The 23,510-nt window shown below is 35.1% G+C and overlaps 1 protein-coding gene across 1 annotated transcript in view; it reads right to left on the reverse strand.

Annotated features, from left to right (window-relative positions):
* Positions 1-1,404: 1,404 nt before the first annotated feature.
* LOC134538708 (IDLSRF-like peptide) overlaps positions 1,405-23,510 on the reverse strand; it is a 298,553-nt gene continuing 276,447 nt past the window's right edge. The window contains exon 4 of the mRNA XM_063380147.1: positions 1,405-9,110. Coding sequence (XP_063236217.1) covers positions 8,917-9,110 — 194 coding nt within the window. The 3' untranslated portion in view covers positions 1,405-8,916. The remainder of the gene's footprint in view (positions 9,111-23,510) is intronic.

The raw sequence follows: 23,510 nt of genomic DNA on the forward strand, positions 1-23,510 counted from the left end.
ATTTTAAAAATAATCCGTAACTCCCTTAGTAAGTACACGAAAGAATCCGTTCAAATAGTTTGTAAATCTTATAATTTTTTGTCTAAAACCTTTGTCTGAAACAATTTTTGATAAGACACACCATTCCTGCAAGGGGCTGAATAAATAGGGGTAGAAATAAAATAATAAATCCCGTACCATGTAAGCTATTAAATCCGTATACATTCATTGTGAAAACTTAAGATATTCTTTAAAACTTTCTTCAGAAATAATTTTTTGTACGACCAAACATTACTGAAAATAGTAGAAAAATCAGAGGGTTAAATACAAAGAAATTAACAACTCCCTTAATAAGTACACTATCAAATCCGTTCAAACTGTTTGTAAAATTTATAAATATTATGTAAAACTATTGTCTGAAACAATTTTTGATACAGCCAACGATTGCTTCTAAGGGCGAAATAATCAGGGGTTAAAAGAAAAAAAATAATCTACCTCCCTTATTAGATAACTTGTAAAATCTATAATAATTAGTAATTATAATAATTAATTGAAAAACTTCTTAAAATTATGTAAAACTTTGGTCTGAAACAATTTTTGATTACTACGAAGGGTTGAAAGAAACAGGAGTAGAATAAAAAATTCATAATTATACTACAACATCCATTTTTATCGTAAAACCTTAAAAAATTATGTTTAACTTTCGTTTCAAATTATTTGAACTTTGGGCAAATTACTCTTTGGAATAGGTGTCAGAGAATTAAAGGCACTAATGTTTACAACCACCAAATATACAAAAAAAAAATCGTGTAAGTAATTATTATATCTTGAAACTTCTTCCAAATGCCGTTTCCCTGCAAGAGCAAGATACGATTTTACACCAAGAAAGTTTTCTTGTAGCGTGGTATCTTCTAAGCCATTACTGTTTATACGTGAAACCATTTGTAGATTTTTTAATGTTTCATATTTTATTTTTGTTGCAGTATCACATCAGCAAAAATGTTAACAGCTTAAGCCATCGGGGATACTACTTACTTTGATAAACATAAGCAAAATATCTTTGCGTTAAAACTTGTTGGTTATGTACTTAACGGTGAAGATTTTTTATTTTTCTGAGTGTGGTTGCACTGGGCGGAAACCAACCTTCTTATCACGTCCAAAACCAACGATGGTGGCCAATTATACCCAATTTTTATAGTGTCTTAACAATGGTTTTATACGCCACATGTTGACTACTGAGAATTTAGACAGATTTTGCGTCTAGGTGGAATGTGCGGGCTCAAATTAGTTACTTATAGCTTTGGGAATTAAATTTTCAATAATACTTATTTGAAATTTGAATCCTACAAACATTGATATCTTGAAATGCTTTGGTGTCGTTACATTTCGGATAGGGATAACTAATAAAAAAAATTCTTCTTTCAAAGGTTTGCTAAAAATTTAATTAATTTTACCATATAAGAATTGAATACACAAGTTCATAAACATAAAATTACTCTGGGAAATATTTTACACTGTTTTCATAAACTAAGATACTTAAAAATACATTTCTACATAATCATCAGATAACATATTACAAGAATTGCATTTGAAAACAATATTTAATTGGTTTTCCTATCAGAAGAAGATTTAGTAATAAGTAGGTTGTAGTTTTGTTTAAAATTTATGTTTTAAAATTTTCGTCAAAACATACTAAAACAATGCTTAAATAATAAATATTACCTTTTGCTGTGATGATTTTTAGAAGTAAATAAATAATGTAATACATAATTAGCTTTAGGCTCCATTTTACTTCCTCCAAAAATATATTTTGCTATCTTTATTACCATTTACGTATCTAACGAAAATAAACTAACTGTGTATTTCTGTTCTAAATCGTGTTAGAAGACGCATCACCTTAATATAACAGTTTGGTCTCTTTATCCATTTACCACATAATATAAGGAAAGACAACAGTATTCAAAACATTACAATGAGAGAGTTAATTCAGCTAGGGGTAGGTATGAACTAATGACATTGTGACATCCTATGTACGCTAGAAGCAACTGATAGAAAGGTTCTTTTCTTTCCCGCTCAATACCTTCCAAAGCTGTTGTTCTGTCTGCTTGGATTGTAGTTGTGTCAGGTCGTCATCTAGAGACAGGAAGATTTTGCGCGAGTCCAAAAGAACACAGCTCGCCTAGTAGTTATCGTTTCTCACATGTATGATACAAAACTCTTTAAGCTTCCAATAACACTTTTCTCAAAATTGAGCTGCACAATCGAGGACAAAAACACTTACTTATGCTTATTCGTTATGATATAAGAACAGGAAACGGTACAAGGATTTATCCATCTCAATGGACAATTAGGATGGTTTTTTGATATGTATATGTTGAATATGGCTCGTCTGTGTTTTACAAACAAATAAATATTAGTTAATTAATTTCCTTATTTTGGAATTCTCGCTTTTTGTGCATTATTCAACTCCACAGACACATTAACTTATAAGAAAAAAATGTACAAAATACTCTATAATTATAGGCCTAAGTCTATACATTTCAAAATCAACACGTGAATATTTTCAACATGACTATTTACAATACAAATATATGATGATATAAGCACGATTCTTTTTACAATTTGAACAATCCATATCATTTTCCCTATAGACAAGAATCATCCACCAACACATTCTAAGACATGTACAAAAATCCCGGAAAATTGATCAAACATTTCCTGGGATATGTCACATATTCAGAAAAAAAGAAACTTATGAAAATTCTTAATAATATACAATTAAAAAAGCAAATATCAAAGCGTGAATAATTTTTTTTAAGAACATAATAATGTTCAAAGGTTTGAAATTCAATATTAATGTCAACTTTTGATTTATAACCACTTAACTTAAAAGTTTTGTTTCTTTTGTTTGAAAACATTCATTTAAGATTTCTATAGTTATTTAACTTTTTGTAATTTAAATAATTCAAAACATTATCTGATCAGTTTATAAACATCCTTATAATACCGTGATGAACTGCAATCTAATTGGCCGAGAGTAAAATTTTAAATGGTCTCGGATCAATGAAAATATAATTATGGTTTTACTAAGCTATTAAGCCATGAAAATAAATATTAATTGCTTTTAAAAATAAAGCATATTAAATGAAAATTGGTATGTGCTTACCTGTTTATTTTTTTCAGTTAACTACAATTTTTTAGTATAATTTTAAGTACGAAATAGATACTAAATATGTACTTCTGATTCAAAAAATTTCTTTAACGTATAAAAACGTTTGTTTAGTATTTATTAGTAATGAATGAAATTTTTTGTTGTAATAAAAATACTCCCTTTCATGATTTATTTATATTAATTTAACATATTACAATGAAACCATAATATTAGTCTGCACACATTAACCCATTCAGATATCACATCACCCACATTGTAATAGTATTTATATAAAATATTTCATGATCTTAACAATAAATATGTCATTTACAAAGAAAGAAAAATAACATTCAAGAAAATACACAGACATGAAAGCTTTGCACTTTTGCAGACGAATAATGATATGTCTCGATTTTATCAATATAAATTTTACACTTAGCAAGTCAATATTTGTAACGATATGTATGCTTTATACAGTGACAATGTAAATGCAAACACAGCTATCAACAAGTCGGATGTGTATAATATACAAATTCTTAATGCACACATACATACGTGGTCTGTTTAGTATATTTTTTATCACTTAGGCTGATGTTTCATCACGACAAAATGACTCGTCTGGGGCATTGGTTATACACGAGTCTTCCTTGTATCGTCGTCAACATATTGTGTGTATAATTAATCTCAACACTTTGTTGTGTGCTCATTTCAACATTGGCAAACTGAAGGTATCAAACTTAGATGGCAGATACACTAAATACAGCGATTTTTGTCAATTAGCGAATTAGCCCCTTATTATTTTGTAACTTTTTGCAATACGATTAATCTCACATGTTTTCTGTGGTAAAAAAATAAAAGCGTTTATTGGACACAAAGTTTATCTTAAATTATTATATTTTAGAATTTATTTCCATTGTTTAAATTATTTGTGTTATTGGTGTTAGATTTAGGTACAGCTATAAAACTATTATCTCGAAATAGTTTAATTTACATCTAGCTATACGGCGGGTATTTGACTTTCCAATTTAATTTTATATTCCAAATAACTGAACGCTGGATAAAAAAAATCGTGTAAAAAAAGAAATTTGTAACTTTTTTTTGTGTGTTTGATTTCGTTTCTACGTCATTTGATAACATGACATTGCATCCACGAGTAATATATTTAAAAGAGATTAAAAAATGCCGTAAGCCGCGAAGAAACGTAAATGTCATTACCTACCAAAAGTCTGACTTCAGTGCCTTCGTCTGAACTTGCCTACGACGATAGAAATCTTTTCCCCAAGTCCGCTCAGTTATCTCAGAGTTACGTGGGACACACTAAAGGACATGGTACCATATGATCACAAGTAATTGTATAGAAAGGGGGAGTCCCATTATTGGTACGAAAAACACTTCCCAGCCCTTACACCCTGATTAAATAGTTCAAAACCTCTCCGCGTCTGACGCACCCCACACAAAAATTAGTTCTCTAATATATTCAAAAGGTACATTACTCTGCATAGCTTAAGAAATTGTTAGACGAGCTAAATACATCATGACAAGAAGGCGCAAAAACACCAATTCTAATCCTAGTACAAAGATTGTTATATTATGTGCCTTCACACACTTCACTTTGTCACAAATGAAAACAAACATTGGAAAATTTTATGAAATAGAATAACATTGAACTAAATTAACACTGTGAAGTGTATGACTGCGAGTTGTGAAAACTGTCCTGCTTGTCTAGTGATGAACTATTTCTTTTTTATTTGTAAAACTACAATTGAACGTAAACCCTACAATTGCCTCCAAGGAAGCGCAACGTAAATATTTCAGTTACGCAAGGCTAAGTATCTCAACTCACAGCCAAACACTAATGCAGTTTGAGTTTCACATGAGATTTTCCAAAACATTGTCGCTGGCGAGCTGTTTGGAACAACTCTGGATTTGGAAAGTATGGGTCTTTGGTTTTTGGTAGCTACCCTACAACCTACTTACTTTTCCGACAAAATACGGAAGAAAGGTGAAAAGAACGTGTCGGAATACACTCTCGATAAAAAAAAACAAGTTCCTGTTATTTTACTCGAAATTCGATTAAAATAATCGCATTTCTATGTAAAATAACACCCTCTCATCTGTATTTATATTCAAACCAATATCGTTGTTTTTATTTACGTGTTCCAAATTCCGTTTAATGTGTTTTTGTCACTACGCCAAGTATTTTCCCAACTTGAATGACAGCAAACTTAGTTCATATCAGGTTTCGTTAAAAACTCAACACTGGAAAATAAAAAAAATTCCCCGTCGGAGTATATATTTTACAACGGAGACGGAGAGTAGTTAATGAATTTAATTTTTAATCACTTGAATCTCGGAATGTTCCTTAAAATTAATATACTATTACAGCCAGACGATTTTCCTGGTGGGATTAATCCATATAAAATATTAAAGTTTGACGTCTTTGCTTATTTGAAAATACACATACCTTGTGTTTAGTGTCTGATGAAAACCAAAAAACTTGGGAGAGACTAATTTATTTGATTTCTATCGTGGCGAAAAAAAATGTTACATGTCAGTCATTTTTATCTTTGTTAAAATTTTCAACATATTTTAACACACATGTATATATATAATTGTAATCATTTGGCGAAATAGAAGTCAATCTAAAAAGTCTACAAGTTTAACACAGTGTTAACGTAAATATAATACGTATTTTAAGCAACACGTTACGCTCGTATGTGAACGAGCGCGCGTGAGGTTGCAGCTTCAAATTAGTATTGCATCTACCGGGCGTAGTGACGTGGGTTCAAGGTTCGAATCGGAAGGGTTGGGTAGTAGGGGGAAAGATAGAGGAAACAAAACCGTAAATAATCCCCCAGCCCTCGACTAATCCGGGTAAACAGTTGTTTGGTGACGTGCTTCGAAAAAAAAAAAAAAAAAAAAAAACACTCACCGTTGCTGTCAGTTTCAGTATTTAACACATACGTGGACTGTTTACTGACTTGTAAACATTTTAAACCACGCCATGTTCACGAGACTAAAAAAAAAATAACACGTAGAAAGTCATTTTTTATTATTATTAGCGGTCAGTATACCATGTTAAAGTTTTGGAAAGTTACACCGAGGGAATAAAAGGAATTTGATAACAAAGTTGGATATTTAAGTCAATGACATTAATTTAAAACAATACATATTAATTTTCTAAGAAATATCATAATGCAATTTATTTTTAAGTCAGAATTCTTAAAGTGTGTGAAAGTACTTGAAACTTAAAAATAAGTAAAATAAATTGATCGAAAACAGCCAGTAGTATTAAATATTTTTTAAACTGAAAAGTTTCAAACACGTGATCCATTTCTTTTTTAGTTATAAGTAAGTCTAAAAAAATAATTAAAAATAATTTTAGTTTTGACAGTTTATTATGCGAACAATAAATGCAGACGATATTATTTTTTCTTTTCATTTTCGTGAAAAATGGCGTCACTCGGGCAGTCTGCAAGTAGAGAAATCCGCCACGTGGATGTGTGTGGAACATTTCGCTGACAGGTCAGCACGAGACATCGGGAAACGAGACGACAGCGACCGACTTCGTGAGAATCCGACATGTGTGGTTCGGAAAAGCTCGCGAAATATTGCGTGGCACTCCATACCTTTGCTACTAAACAATAAAGTATTGTGACCAATTGCAGCAGCCCCGATTCGTCCCATCACACGAACCACGAACGCATCGAAAGTTTGACCATGCTTCGAATTTAACATTAACTTAGCACAAGATCTTCCTAACCATAGAAAACTTCTTGGAAAGTGTTTCAACGATTCGTGCTGATATTCGCACTTCTTTTGCTGCAATACTTGTTGAAATTTTGTTTTAAGTACTGATTAAAAAAAATATCTACTCCTTTTTGACAATATTAATTTTGAACCTAATAATATGTTGAAAGTTATATACAGTAAACGGTTCATTGTACTGCACACGTAGTGTTTACACGAATATGATTGTTTTCTTCATATGAATAGAATATAATTAAAAGAAGAAACATAATAAAACAATTATTTGCCAAATGTTCGATGAAAACTATAAATGTTATCAGTGTGACTATATCTTAGACTTTTAACTACTTTTTGAAAGAGGAGTTTTTTTTATGTTGCTAGAGGATGTGGGTATGGATGGACCAGATTAAATTTCGTTGAATGTACACATCAAATGCTGTTTTATTTTAAATACAGGACTAGTAAGTGAAAGTTGCCTTGTTTAGATATGTATTAAACCGCGGATGAACAGAGCAACAGCCAAATAAAGCTTAAATTTCCGTTGGTTACGTTTTGGGAAAAATCATTGTGTTAATTTTGCGAACTTTGCTTCCTTATTTAACTGCTGAATTGAATTATTATGTTATATGCACAGTTAATTGTTGACTGAACTGACGTTGAAGATTTTCTGCGTGCGTACGACGAAGAAGTGCATACGTGGTGACTATCTCACCAAAATGATTCTCCTTGTTTTTAGGCAAATATTTGTGTTAAAACTAAAAATAAAATTCAAATAATCAATTGACTAATAACAATTTAGCTTTATAAATAAATAGGCTACATTACCAGATTTGGCAAAAAAAAAAAACATTTGCATAATCTGTAAACACGATTAAAATATGTGCAGTCGATGGTGCTGTATATTCTCAGGGAAAACAGTTCATCAGGAAACAAAGTTAGCTGTTTTCGAAAATTAAAGACGTAAACAGGGCCATCACACTTTTAAGGCTGGATTGCTTTAGGTGACGAAATACTAGCTTCAAAAAGTCCCAATCAGGTTACAGCCAGTGATTTCCAACAAATATGTTTTGTTTTAAACCTAAATTATTTATAAATGTAAAATTTTTTTATAATGTCAAACAAAATAACTAAGGTTTGATATATATTTTTTAGAAGTATTCGAATAGTAGATTGATTTTGGCACATAAAAAAAATTTAAAGAATTAATTTTCTGTAGCAACCATTTTCCATAGTTTTCTGTGAGAAAAGGATCTGAATGCTTTAGAGGCAGGTCAGAAGGGGAATAAAAGGGACGTGACTCGACATGGCTGCTGCATGGCGAAGCATGGTTGGTCCCCATCTATGTCTACTGTTCTTGGCTGTCGGCCGTTGCAGAGGTCTCGAAGGAGCGAGAAGAGACGAGGAAAGCACACAGCTTCTGTTCCCCGGGCGGAAGAGAGTGAAAGCCAAGAGACGAAACGTATGGGAAAGGAGAAGTGAAATAAATTAACCAAAGTGACAGCAGATTTTTTTTGCAACCATATTGAGCTGGCCTCGTATCTGGCTGCAGCGATTGAAACTTACAAACACGACAGCGGAAAAAAAAATTGACAACTCATCGTGTATCAATTTACTCGCGAAGGACACAAATAAAAAAAAATATTTGCATTCAGAGAATTACACTTGTAAAATGGTTAAATCTGCTCGATAAAGATTCAAAATGGTAGTACATATTTTAAAACAGTTTACTTTTTGGTGAAGTTCCCGCTTGTGTTTTTTTGGACAGTTTAGTATTTAGATTGCAACCGAAACAGAAAAAAACATTTTGGTGACGTGAAATAACAGAACAAAAAAAAAAAACTAGAGTAATGCAAAAGCGATGTCACTTTATGATGTCAATGCTCGGATCTGTCTCTGGCGGAGGGCCCGCGGTGTTTGACGTGTCTCGGAGAGGGCCAGAGGATGGAAGAAGGAAAATGGAAACAAGAAGGTTAAAGAGGAGTTTAAGGAGAGGTCTGCCAGTGTGACGGGCGCGCGAAGGGCGTGGACTGTGCTGTCTAGTCCAGGAAGCCGGTGTTGACGAGCTTCTCCAGGAAGAACTTGACGTCCCCCAGCTCCGAGTCCTTGATGCCCAGGCTCTTGAGCATGCCCAGGTCGCCGTTCTCCACGGCCATGAAGACGGACCGCAGGTGCTCGAGGTCGGAGCGCATCAGGTGCAGCGCCGCGCCGAAGTCCTCGATGGTCTGCGACTCTGCAAACCACCACGCGCTACATGTTCACCAGCGCCTGTTCGCAGTGAACACTCATCTGCGACTCTGCAACCACCACGCACTACAGGTTCACCTGCGCCTGTTCGCAGTGAACATTTGACTGCAAATCTGCAACTACGATAGGAGAGAAACACACTTTGCAAATCATCCGTGCTTGGTAGGGGTAAACATATGTCTGCAAATCTGAAATTATGCCCGCCGAAAAATACGCTATACATTATCCGTGCCTGTGTGCAATAAACATTTTGCAAACGTTTTGAAAAGCTGTAATCATGCTATAGATCTTCTGACATGTTCGTGGTAATAATAATATACTTATATTCCCATCCAAATACGGCGTCCAGTCCCGCCCTATATATTAATCTAGGCTATATCATATTCACTTGACACTAATACCGAACAGTTCTAAACTTACAGCACAGAGAGAGTTGGAAAAATAACCTAAAGACAAAGAGGTGTAACAAAAGAAACATTTAACTGATAAATTGTTGAATTATTTTTTTATCTTGTGTTTAGCATGATTAACTTATTTTTAACTAAGTTTAAGAACTGGAGGTTTAATTCCTTCCATCAATATGTATAATGTATGAAAAAAATTACTAAGGGAAAATAAAGTTATTTTCGCTGTCATAATGTTGGTACCATACTGGGCATAAAGTCTGCCATCTATCGTAGGCTTGACAACAACGCCAGGTTTTCACACAAACATCTTGGAGCTGCCCATGGAGTTACGAATTGTCTGGAGACGGCTTACTGTGACGTAAATGAAGTCGCTTTTTTATTACCTCGCTATCACGACGTTGTCACGTCCAAAACAATGGCTGAAATGGTGGTTTATCATAGTCTGAAGATGGCTTGTAAGTATGAATTGTAATCCCGGTCGTTAACACACAGTCACGTCCATAACATACAGTAATTTAAAACTGTTTTCACACTGCAAATACTGAGCTTCAGCCAATATTTTGGGCGCCTAAACAAGATGGTGCGTGCCATTATATGGGGGGATAAAACTAGATAAGTCGCATTTAGATTTTAGTCACACCATAGCTTTTTTGTGAAAACGTCGGGATAAATTCACAAGTGTTTCGTATTAATGTGTGATTTTAATTATAAATCTTTTGATTTAATGACCAATCTCTTTAATTTAATTATCAATCTCATTTACATTTTGACGCTGTCGTAGCTCTCTCGCATTCACTTGGCACTGGACTATTAAGGCTTTTTGGATTCCTTTCGACGCGTGCTTTCCTCTGACTTGAGCGTTTTCTATCATTCTGAGCATATTTACAAGTCATATGAGACGACATATTTTGCAATTTTCAAATTAATCCCGATTTTCACTTATATTCTGGCGAATATTCTGATTGTGTAACTTTGGGTGTTAGAAGTTTCCGAAAGCTCTTCAACAACGACACCCGAATCAATATCCTACACTGCAATACTGTGCGACGGACATGTGCAGTCATGATCTACCCGTCAACTATTGTTGATGCGTTATTAGTCTCGTAGTTATTAGCAATTCAAATTCGGACGGTATTTTTATCACACAGGGAAGTCCGACCGACTATCACTGTGACGAGCGAATGGACGTTTTCACGTTATGACTGTAATCATGCAGACGTGGCTGAACCATGCAGCTGCCCGGTATAAATCTCTGGCGTTCTGTTGGGCTGTATCGATAGGTTGGTGCCAATCGATTAAAAAAATGGGGTGTGGCTATGTCATGGACACGGCCGTGTGTTTTACGTGAATACGTGTACGTAACATGTAATATTTTATATAAAAGATAAAAAAAAGCAATTTTTTTAAATTTTAACACCATCTATATTCACTGTAACTATTTTACACTAATGTTTTACATATTATGTCGATATATTTTGACAAGAGCTGACGATTGAAACCTAAACGAACGTCGTAGCTTCCTTCTCCGAGTCAAAAGTTATACGAAATGGAAATCTCGAAATGCAGCAAAATGACCTCAAAATGGCGGCGCTTCTTCCTACACCGCGCGTGTTGTGTCACAGTCCTCACTTAGCGTAACGAGTTCTTTGATCCTTCAGCTATCCAGTGGTGTAATTAAATTTTGGATGGAGATGATAGATATGTAGCTGCAACACCAAACATTATCCCCCGATTTTTGTTATCATTCGTTTTTGACGTGACAACGTCTAACAAATCGATGAACGCCGGCTCCACGCACGAAAAAGTGTACCGTAACGCACATTGTCCCGTTACACTGTGTCCCGTTACGCTCATTGCACGCTTGCGCCGCATCTATCTCTCTTCCACTCGATTGGAACAACCATCGATTTGACTTTTTCGAGGCACATTAAACTTGAAACACTCCCATTCGTTTCCTACTTTTCCTATCATCGTCCTATCCTTAACAGAATAACACAGATTGGAAGAAGTTAAATAGCAAACATGTATAAAAGTTATTGTTAAAATAATCTCTTCGTTAAAGTTATAAACATATTTGAATTAATGAGTGCAAATAAAAGTAAATTTATCAATTAAATTGTAGATTTCATTTCACTCCTTCTTTGTATCCATACAAAATAGTGACAATTCAATAAAAATGATTCAATTTTGTTCATAAAAGTATGCAATCATTTAATCAATGTTTTGTTGTGACGTTGTCACGTTAAACTATCGTCCGTAAACCGACTTTGCAGACAACAATTTTTTTTTTAATTGCATCCCACTATGGAAGCAATTTTAAAGACGTGTTCACGTCGAAAGTGGTTGGCGGGAGACCGCACAAATGTGCCGGCAGGCTGGCGGAACGTCGCGTGAGGCGGGTTGTCACGACGCCAGATGTACCGTCACGTGGCTGGCTGCCGCTGGCATGGCCGGCTGTCACGTGATTGCCTGCGTCACACCTGCACGCCCCACCTCCCCTACTCGCCTCCCAACAATCGACCAGAAACTACTCGATATATATACACGTGTATGTATTGTGAGCGAGGCTTTCAGTACTCCCCATAGACAAGTAACATCTAACCTCGGTAACGAGCAAGGGTAGCTTAAGATGTACATCAAGTTCTGTCCCTGCCCGAACACGCCCGAATATTCACCTTCGGCCAACCTCGGTTTTTTTTATATATATTTATATTTCTCTGTTTATTTAAATGTAGCTATACTAACCTAACTAACCGTCCATAGTGTTTTAAAGTGTTTTAATGTAGCTAACCTAACCGACCACTTTTAATATTTGAATTAATTTTTCCTGCTCAAAAATAAAACAAATCCCGAGGTTGGCCGAAGGTTAATATTCGGGCGTGTTCGGGCAGGGACAGAACTTGTTGTACATCTTAGGCTTCTCAACGAGTAAATTAATGTGTACACATGTTGCAAAAACATTTGCAATACCAAAACTCGGACACGAAATTCTTAAAAATAATGTAGTGTGTGATAAATACATACGCAAATTGTGTTTTCAACTACATTTTTTTTATGCGAATCACGCTTAGTTTACGCACCCGCCGTTGGAATCCGCTGCAGGAGCAGTTACGTAGACTGTCAAATCATTCCGTTTGCAGACCTTAATTTTTTAAAATATATGATGAAACGGCTCTGATAAAAGCGATGAATACTTAAAAATTCTAAACACCAGCTTTGGACCTGATTTAAGAAACTCAATTTTATTACAATACCGCCCATCTTGTTAAAATCCATTAAACAATTAATACTATAGAGTTTACCATTACCTTTGTGAACTTTGGTTCGCGCCATCCACCATAGATAGCAGCACCGTCTGTTACACATTTCCGTTCCTTAACTTCTGTCGCATTCGCGAAATTAATCCTATCAAAAGCCGTATACTGAGAGCTCAAATGTTACACATCGAAAATGCGTGCATGACAACAGCGCACGTTGGAGGTGAAACTTCACAGACAAAGGGATAATCAGTTTGTAGGATACAATATATTTCAAAAACTTGCACGAGCGCACAGGTGTGAGAATATGTGAGGTATAGGAGTGAGGAAGTATGAGAGTAAGCAACCGCGCAAGTATGCAAATGTTGAAATATGCGATTGTGCTGTCTTGCGAAAACTCCATTTGTCGTCCATATTCTGAGCTCACTTTACATCTCCGTCATCGAGCACCCCACTCCCGACCGTCGCACGCTTCGTTGTACTCTGAGCGTTTCACTTTCGTTACGCTCTGATGACGTCATCGTCTCGTCTTACCCCACCATATGTAGATAGGTTTCTCATTGACAATGAAGAACGGAATTTTCGCCAGAGTTTTATTTAATTAACGTATCTTTTACATTTGCGACCAAAAATAAATGCCACAAACGTGGCTAGTTTATCTTATGGCTGCTTGCAGACTCGGGGTGAGTAAAAAACTAAACAAAAATTCTTTGCAGGTTAGTCAAATGGGGAAATACTTCACTTGGCCTCAGTTCACGAACCGTGCAAGGGAGGTCACAGTTTTCCCTCGTTCTGAGCCGATGCGCTCGTCGGATATCACTCACGTAGCAACCGCCGTTGATCGAGTCAGTTCGCGCGCGCGCGGGAGTGTGTGTGGTGCGTCATTCGGCGAGTCGTGACTGGGTTCGCTGTCGCCGAGTCGGACGGGCCGGGGCCACGTAAGTTTATTCTAATTTTTCCGTTTGCTTAACTAATTGTAAGGGACCGTCGTAGGCCTTGTGAAATTTCCCTAATATTTCAATTTTTTTTTATGGTAGCACATTGACTTCTCTCCCGTTTCCTCAGTTGCTGCCTGTTTTTCGGACTTGTTGGGTTAAGTTAACGCACAACCTGTCTTAAATTATGGAAACAAAATTAAACAAGAAGTCTACGCTACCTGTAATCCGTACAGTTGAACTTATTACATGCATAGGCATTTTTTTTTAAGGAGATCGAGGTGATATACATGTATAAATAATTTTCATCGTAAATTGTGAATTGCAACCAAGTTCTGAATGAAGTCGGACATTGTTATGGATCCCCGTTGTTTTTGATTGAGGCATTCCATACTTCAAATAAATATTCATATACTCAATGAAATTCAGAAACCAAAGCACCATAGCACCTTTTTCAAAACATTCGTTTGGTTACCAGGGCAGCCAACTCTGGAAAAAAAACATACCAAGACTACCTTCGGCAGTGTGCGTCAATCGCAGCATATTTAGAACGCACAAGTTACCGTGAACTGCTTCACAGAAAACAACTAGCGGGTACCCCGGTAGATTTTATAGCGGCAACGAACTAGAAATTTGACCCTACGCGAGCGATATGAACCCACTATAATTCATAGCGTGCGATTTCCTGTATACATATATAATTATTTTGAGTAATTAAAATTACTTTTTGAAGTGCAACCTCTTGGCAGCCTATGGGTAAGTAGAGGCAATGACGTAATGCTTAACGAGAAAAAAAAAAAGATTTACACTCACAGAGAATGAAGTAGAGAGTCTGACAACCATGACACTGTTAGCACGTTTTTCTTTGCCATGTGTATTACATTATTGTCAACCCCCAGTACGAACCTCCATTGCGTAATTTACTAACCACCAGATGTCTTACCGAACAACCCAGAGATGACGACAGTAACGCCAAATGGCATGTCTGCGTACTTGCATAGTTTCACACTCGGATGTTTGCACACGTTCTTAAACACTTCCATAACTGTAAAGTCACATGTACGTATATGTACTCGCATAGTTGTACACGTATTCAAAATATTTTTATAGAATAAAAATTTACGATATCTATAGCTTTGAAGTTTCTCTTCTGACGTTCTTAGAGGTCACGTACCCATTTTTGTACATTTTTTTTGTACCATACAAAACTACGAATAATTTTAACAAGCGTAGTTTTGTGTTAAAAAAATAATAATTGAATTCACCTTCGGGTCATGCATAGATTCCCGCGTTATGCCAGCTCTACAATGGCACGTAAAGGGAGATGGATCTTACGCAACAGAGTTTTTACAACATAACGCAGACGGAGACGGACCAGTACGGATCAGCTCGGAAATGCTGAGCTCTTTCGTTTACGTTGCTCCGTGTGACCAATAGAAGCCGTGTACTTTGGCTGCTGTGGTAGCCATGTTTGTTTATGTTCTAATTACGTTAAAAAATTATTTCAAGTACAAGAATATCTAGTGTTCGATTATTAATTTGTCATTTATTTTTATTACATATGTAAATTCTGCTCATGATATGATGTAAAAGCATACTATATATATTTTAGTTAAATTAGTATTTCGTATCCTTGAAATGAAACCTCATTGGTTGCCATTTGTTACGTTTCCGCGCACTGTGGAAGCGGAAGATGCGATAGAGAGATGTTTCGTGAGATACTTCTCCGTTTACGTCATCCATCTCCGTTTACGTGCTACTGTATAACGGGCCTTACGAGTTTGTAGGCGAGGTAAGTATTGGTTCCCACTTTCGACTTCTTTATGTCACCTGCAATTCTAGCAGCTTTCCTGCTATTTTATTACTCACGACAGCCCTAAGCTTGGTAGTTGGTTTGCTCTCTGCTACGTCGTGGATTTGCCTCGGGTTCGCGTCTTCTGCCCCATTTGATCGCATTTGTGGTTTCGCTCGGAGCTGTTTTCGCTTGCGCCTGGTCACTCAACCATAAACAGCTGATAAGGAAGACGGAGCGGGCTGGCTGCGCAGGAAAATAACGTATTCGTGGCTCCAAAATTGCACTGCTTAATTTTTCAATATAACTGCTAAACAAGCTTGTCATATCCACGTAGATAACAGGCCTCTATGGTCGTAAAATACGCGAGTGGAATATTGTAGAAGTTATAAAATATAAAACAATTGGTTAAAATACTATAAATTTTATTATGCTTTATATTAATACACAATTTGAAATAATAACTGTCGCATATAATTATATATAATAAATTATTTAATAAGTTAATATATTTAAATTATATATTTACTAATTTTTACATATTATATAATATATTAAAAATTATTTATATAATAATTTAGAAATACACCGTACACAAAAGTATAAAACCGATTAAAGTGTGATTACAGTTTTAAAGTTAAAAGAAAAACTCTCATGAAAAACACATTTATTGACTTTAACTATTTTGCAAAAGTTCAGATATTATTTTTATGTCCTAGTTTCAATACTGAGTGTGTTTGGTATTTCTTTACAAAGAAATACATCTATATATGAGCTGCGTGAAGTTACATAGTTACACCTAGTACTTTTAACGAAAGCGTGTAAAGTACCATTAAAAAAACGCACGTGTCATGCTGGAATCACAATATCGACGCAACGCGGCTGATGTAATATGACAGAAAAATATCGCGTTATTGTAGATATGTCGTGTCCAAAAAAGCTACGAAAATAAACAAACAAATGCAAGCGAGTGATGTGTAATATCTAACCTTGGTAACTAGCAAATTCACATGTTATCGTGTTGAAATACATTCACAATAAAATGAGGACACGAAATTTAACGTATAATTTTTTTTAATAATGCCGAGTCTGATAAAAATATACGCAAATTGTGTTTTCAACTACATTTCTCAAAGCGAATCACAAGTAGTTTCCACACTCACCGCTAAAATTCGTGGCCGGAACAGCTATGTTGACTATCGAATTATACTATTTACAGAGAATTTTTTTTAACTATTAACTAAAAGCGAAAAGACTTTTGAAAAAATTCTAAATCCCGGATTTTTACTTGTATTTCGACAAATAATTTTATTAAAATAGTGTCCATCTTGTTAAAATCCATTAAACAGTTAATACTATAAAGTTTACCTTTGGCTTTGTGAACTTTGGTTTAGAACATCCTTCCCCAGATAGCTGCACTGTGGTGATATATTTTCGTTACATGCGGAGTTCCGTTCCGTTTAAGAAATCACTTCCACCAAATGCCGTATACCGAAAGTTGAGATGTTACACACATAAAAAAAATTGAATATAAACTGTTTCTGACCATTTTAACACGCGCCACACACATGACGGGCACAAATGTTCACAACTTATCTTTTAATATAAATATTTGAGGAAAATATTTTTAATAAAAAAAGTCATTCGAAAAAAAATGATTGTGCTTGAAAACATTTTTAAGAAAAAATTACGCGATCAAAGTACGAAAATCTTTTTAATCAGAAAGTCTGTCGATACAGATAATTTCGTCGTGCTGACGTCACGGTTGTGAACGGCATTCACAACGAAAAAGTTTTATTCGCTACGCGCTTGAAGGCGCTATTGTGTTTCCAAAATAATTAAATAACCTCAGCTGATTTCAACAGTTGCATTGGCAAAAGCGCAAGCTAATCGAGGGGCTTAAGTGCAGTGGACAAGAGTTGGGGCATTGCCGGTATTAGGGGTGAAATCAACAAAGTATACTATAATTTTATTTATAATTTTGGTCATTGCGATTCTTAGTATTAAATTCATATTATAAAATATATTCAATGGCTTGAGTAACTAAATGTGATACTTTAAATTTATTTGGAATTATCGTCACGTGCAGTGAGATCACTGGATGCGATAGCACACAACTGCACATAACAGTATTTTCGGAGAAGTACCTAACCATAACAGAAACTGCCTTGATAGTGAGTGATTTCAGGATATCAGACGGATTAACCTGTATTCGAACCCGGCTTCTCCGGAAAGAGAACGTTGTGTCTTACCACTCCGTTTCAGGAATAAATAGTGCGCTAACGATAATGATGTACGTGGATGTTTGATCTGCTGTTTCTAGAAACTCGTGGGCTTACTTACTTTGCAATTTCCCCCTCCCCCCTAGTATATGCGACGCCTCAATTAGTTGGTATTTTAGCTCCAAACGAGTGCAATATTCTACTTTTCGAGGAAGTTGCAATGTTTTTTTTGTTTTAAAAAAAAATTCAAAGCAGTCATGACAACTGCCGACAGAAGTGAAAAATTAAAACTATAAATAAACAGTTGTTATTTTTGGATATCCAAATTATTTTTTGATAAAATTCAGAGATTTTTTTTTATCGCACAACAAATTTGTTTCATCACGCTAGTAAAATAACTCCTAAATTACCAAAGAATACGCATTGCATAGTAATAATTGTAGGTATCAAAAAAGTAAATAACGATGTTCTTAATTTTTAGGTTATATTGCTACAAAGATTCCGTTTTCATCGTTATTCAAACTAGGAATATATATATATATATATATATATATGAGAATATTAATACATTTTATACTCACTATTAACTGCATACACACATGCGATTCACAAATGCACAGCACTGATGTACAGGGACTGAAGACGCGTATTAATAAGATATGTAGGTATTGGTATATGTCGTGTGCATTACTTGTCGACCTGTGTTATGTGTACTGGCTGCGCGCGCTCTACTGAGTATGTATGTATGTTTGTATGTATGCATATATATATATATATACACATTCACAGCTGACGTCACGGAACCATGTCGATGACGACTTACATGAATTTACTCCCTATATATATATATATATATATATATATATATATATATATATATATATAAAAAACACGTGAACTTTCGAGTCGACGTTGGTTTAGAAATGCCAGGAACAACGGGTAGGAATTCGCGGAAGTCGTACGACGGCAGAGACTTCGCCTGCGTGACTGCGTCGTAAAGCCTTCGTGTCGTGGCACGCCCCGGGTTTGCAGGTTCAATCACGTTCACCGCTTGGCCCGTGGAAAGGTTGCAACCTTTAATCTGCAGCCGCTATACACTCCATTGTTCTCACTTCTACCATTTCGTAAGCTCAGTTACGTTGAATTTTTCTGAGGAAAAAAAAAATATATATATATATATATATATATATATATTCATTCAGTCATTACACCTCAATTACTGACGCTTTTGTACGTTTTTTTTTATCATCGCATTAATTTTAAACTAAATGAACCCTTCTGTATAACATCTTGCAAACAAACATACATTTTCTTTCCTTAATGACGAAAGGAAGTTACTGTAGCCTTAACCATTTTGTCAGTTGCATACTATCAGTCACGTAATTATATCATAAATGTAAGAGCAAGTATTTATACCTATGTATGTTTATTTAACTGGAAATTTAAGAACATATTTTTACGTGTCAATCATTATAAAAAGTTGAATAAATAGTGCAATTTTTCGAAAACCACACAAATAAATTCTCTGTTTTTATTACATGTTAGGTAAAGTTTAGAAGTTAGTTTTTTTTATAAATAAATCATAACATATGAAACATCATTTTTTTAATAAGCAGATTTAACTACAGTTGCAATCGTTCACTTCACATTTATAAAATTTGCTATTTTTTTGTAGGACAAAACAGTATTTGGTTTTTGACACTTCTTTTTCTTTTGAAAGCACTAAATGTCCGGGTGTAAAAATCTAAAAAGTTGATTGCATGCTTTTTCGATATTATGGATCTCAGCCCTGAAGATGCCTGCTGCAATTCAGAGTGAAACGTCGGTACAGTCTGCCACTTTGACGGAGATCAACGTCGAAAGCCAAGAAATGTTTATTAGTAACCTAAGAATTAATTCAATTTTAAATCTGTTAATGATATCTCTCGCAAACCCACCATAAAATTACATTAAATATATATATCGCGATTCAATAATGTCTCTATCATAGAATTTTTTTTTCGTTTAGTACGTTTCGCTGACGTTGCTCCTGGTTTCATTTGTTTGACATGGTTTTACGTCACACGGCCACGCATAGACCGTACCTCCAATATTACTTCCTAGACTTTCAGGAGTAGCAGCAGAATTGTGTGTCAAACCCGCCAGTACGCCCTTCCCGCGCGAGAAAGACACACGCTATTGTCGCGATCAGGAAGGTGGTTTGGACACCTGGTTATGACGGGAGTACGAGGAAACATATAACAGTATTGCCAACACCGGAGTCCCTCCACCCCTCTCGACTAACCAGACCGTTGAATGACATACCAAGCTACAGGCAGCTACCACAATCCGTCACGTTACTCCGGGACCCATCTGTCACCCAGGGAACCCTTTATCCGCTGGAAGGACACATGGGCGATTGAGTTGAAATAACTGAATACGGATGTCGTATTAAAAAAAAATTCATATGTAAAAAAATATGTGTTTATAACTTTTAAATATAAAATAACTATTATTTTAGTATGTTACGATTATAAGTGTCAGTTAAATTTATTGATTTAAAAAAAAAAATGCACAAAAACCAGAATGAGTCAAAAAATTTCCATCCAGCACTGCAATGAAATTTTTTGTTTTAAAATTTCAAAAAGAGATGCGATTCGTTGACAACTGATTTTCTAAGAAATATTGTTGTGAAAGTACGAAAAATTGTTTTACAGTTGTTTGTGTGTCCAACCACCACGGCGCAATCCATAATCTGAAGGGGAAAAAAATGTTTCTCCCAGTCACCGTTTAATCATACATACCACCTGCTCACAGTTCTCACACAAATGGCGATCACAATGACGAAAAAAGTAGCGCAACCGACTGAAATTACTGGGAAAAAAAAATCGCCACTGATTTTCTTGCAATCCCGGTGGCATAGATTTTTTGAATGGAGGACAATTTTTCGTCACTGCACAGTGCAGTCGTGAAACTATTCGTCGAAGACAGGTCCCATTGCGTTGCACACAAGGCACAGGAAATTAAATTCTGCAATAAAGTAAAATAGCAGCGGTATTTTGGTCGAGTCTAGACACGTATACGACGAAACCGTTCAAGGAGCTGGCTTGAAAACACGGCTAAGCACGTAGTCACACTATGCGGTTGAACTGGAGCAATTGTCAGTTCCTACCCGGTGATTTCTTCTAGATCGATTTTTTACGTGTTCGAGTCTCATACATTTACTTACTCTTAGTGCATTCTTGTTTACTTAAAGTTTACGAAAGGCGGTCGAGAAACGTTGCGGATGTGACGGGTGACAATTCTGTTTTTTGTTAAGCCTAATTATTATTAGTTGATAGCATCCAACATCCACCATATTTTAGAATCCATCCTATTTGAAAAAAACATTTGATAGGAACTCAAATCATCCAACTTGTAAAAAAAAATTGGTTGTCTATAAAGTCGGTTTACGGACGATAGTTTAACGTGACAAAGTCATAACAAAACATTTGATTAAATGATTGCATACTTTTATGAATAAAATTGAATCATTTTTATTGAATTATCACTATTTTGTATGGATACAAAGAAGTAGTGAAATGAAATCTACAATTTAATTGATACATTTACTTTTATTTGCACTCATTAATTCAAATATGTTTATTACTTTGACGAAGAGATTATTTTAACTATAACTTTTATACATGTTTGCTATTTAACTTCTTCCAATCTGTGTTATTCTGTTACGGATAGGACGATGATAGGAAAAGTAGGAAACGAATGGGAGTGTTTCAAGTTTAATGTGCCTCGAAAAAGTCAAATATATGGTTGTTCCAATCGAGTGGAAGAGAGATAGATGCGGCGCAAGCGTACAATGAGCGTAAGGGGACACAGCGTAACGGGACAATGTGCGTAACGGGACACTTTTTCGTGCGTGCAGCCGGCGTTCATTGATTTATTAGACATCACGTCAAAAAAAAAACATGGCAACGCCAATTGCGTTTTACGTTAACGTCAAAACCCTCCAACTTTGACACAACATATTGGAAGGTGTTGGAAACGAAAGTTTGACAGTGTGACAGGACCTTTAGGGGGTATTCATTTTTTTTTCGCGAAAAATATTTGAAGACCAGCTGAGTGGTAAAACACTACAGCATTTTCTGTGTTTTCTTGATTGGTTCTGTTTCTTTCGGGCCAGTGCTTACTATCGGCATACTAATCGCAGAAAAGGTAGCAAAACGCGTCCTGAATGGCCAAGAAAGAAAAGGCATAGTTTCTTGCGCGGGCATACATTATTTCGGGGCGACGGAAGACTACCAAAATGACAGTATTCCGCCTGGCCTCTTCGAAGAAGGCGGAAAAGTACCATAAGTCCAAAGGACGAGACGCATTTCTGCCATACTTTCTTACACCCTCCATGGAATGAGTAGAGCAGCATTGTCCTCAAAGTAGTGTATAGAATACTCGGTAGGTAGCGCTGTCAACCCTCTAGCTGTTTCTCAGGTTAACTTTGAAGAGTACAGATAGCGCTTCAGACGGTGATAGTTGCAATAACAAATCATATCCAGATCGTGGACGTGAAGAAAGAAATGTTTCCAAAAATGTTATATAGGTAGCACTGTATTCTTATTACGACCATTAAAAAAAATACATGTGGTACCTAGTATTGCATTCTGCCAAAATTTCTTATATATTCTACGGAATGAGGAAAACGGCCTTACTCGTAAAATTCTAATGTAACCAGCTTCATAGAATTGACATTTCTGCACATGAGTGCAAATCCAAAGTAAAGATTCAAGAATTTTCTTATGTACTGTTTTCTGTGACTGAACACAAAAAAACTCGGATGTTAAGGTTTTTAATGTCTATAATAAATTATTTAAAGTCTACAAAATGGGTTTTTAAGATACTGAAATACGAGGGAAATATTTTTGTGTAGTGTAGTTTGTTGGCACAGAGCAAGCAGCACAGGCGCTCTAGGGGAGACATAGGATCGTACATTTCGAATGTACTCTGCTGTAATTTAAGTATTTTTTTATATTAGAAAATAAAAAATATTACTATGCGTAGTATATTATCATGCTTCATTAAAACTGTTAGATCTAATTGAAATTCAGTTTTTGTGTTTTACAGCACCTATAAACGAATTATGACATAAAATAACAACAAAAACATATTAACACAAGATATAGACACTAATACACATCAATGCGGCAAAACACGAAACAACACAACACACAGATAGGTAAAGATTGATAAAGTTCAGTTAACCAATTGTTTACTTTGGTTTGCACAAAAATCTTAAACCGACACTAAAATGGTGTATACAAAATAAATATGTAGATTACAAAAGTTTTGCCAATGAATATTGGCAGATTATTCAAAAAGAGTTATAATTTTTTACAAATTTTATAGTTACTAATGGTTTTTAAATTGTCACTAATTCTGTAATTGTAAGTTGGAATTCTTAATCCAAACTGAGTCATTATGTCTGAACCAACAAAAATGGTAATACAATGTTTACAATAAAAAGTGCATCACTGATAGAACGTCTAATACATAAAAAAAGAAAATAGGTTATATAGGAATGTAGCATATTAAAAATAATTTAAATGCCTGAAATTTTTAAATATTATTTTAAGAACTTTGATGTAGAGAAAGTTTTAAATTTAATAAGACCTAAATATCTTCATGTGTTGCTAATAGTATTATCTACATGTTGGTGAAATAAAGCTTGGCATCCAATATAACTCGAAGTTCTTAAAAGAGGACACCACATTTAATGTCATTAATTACTATGTGATAATTCTGA

Source organism: Bacillus rossius, chromosome 14, assembly GCF_032445375.1.
Source record: "Bacillus rossius redtenbacheri isolate Brsri chromosome 14, Brsri_v3, whole genome shotgun sequence".
Taxonomy (NCBI): Eukaryota; Metazoa; Arthropoda; class Insecta; order Phasmatodea; family Bacillidae; genus Bacillus; species Bacillus rossius.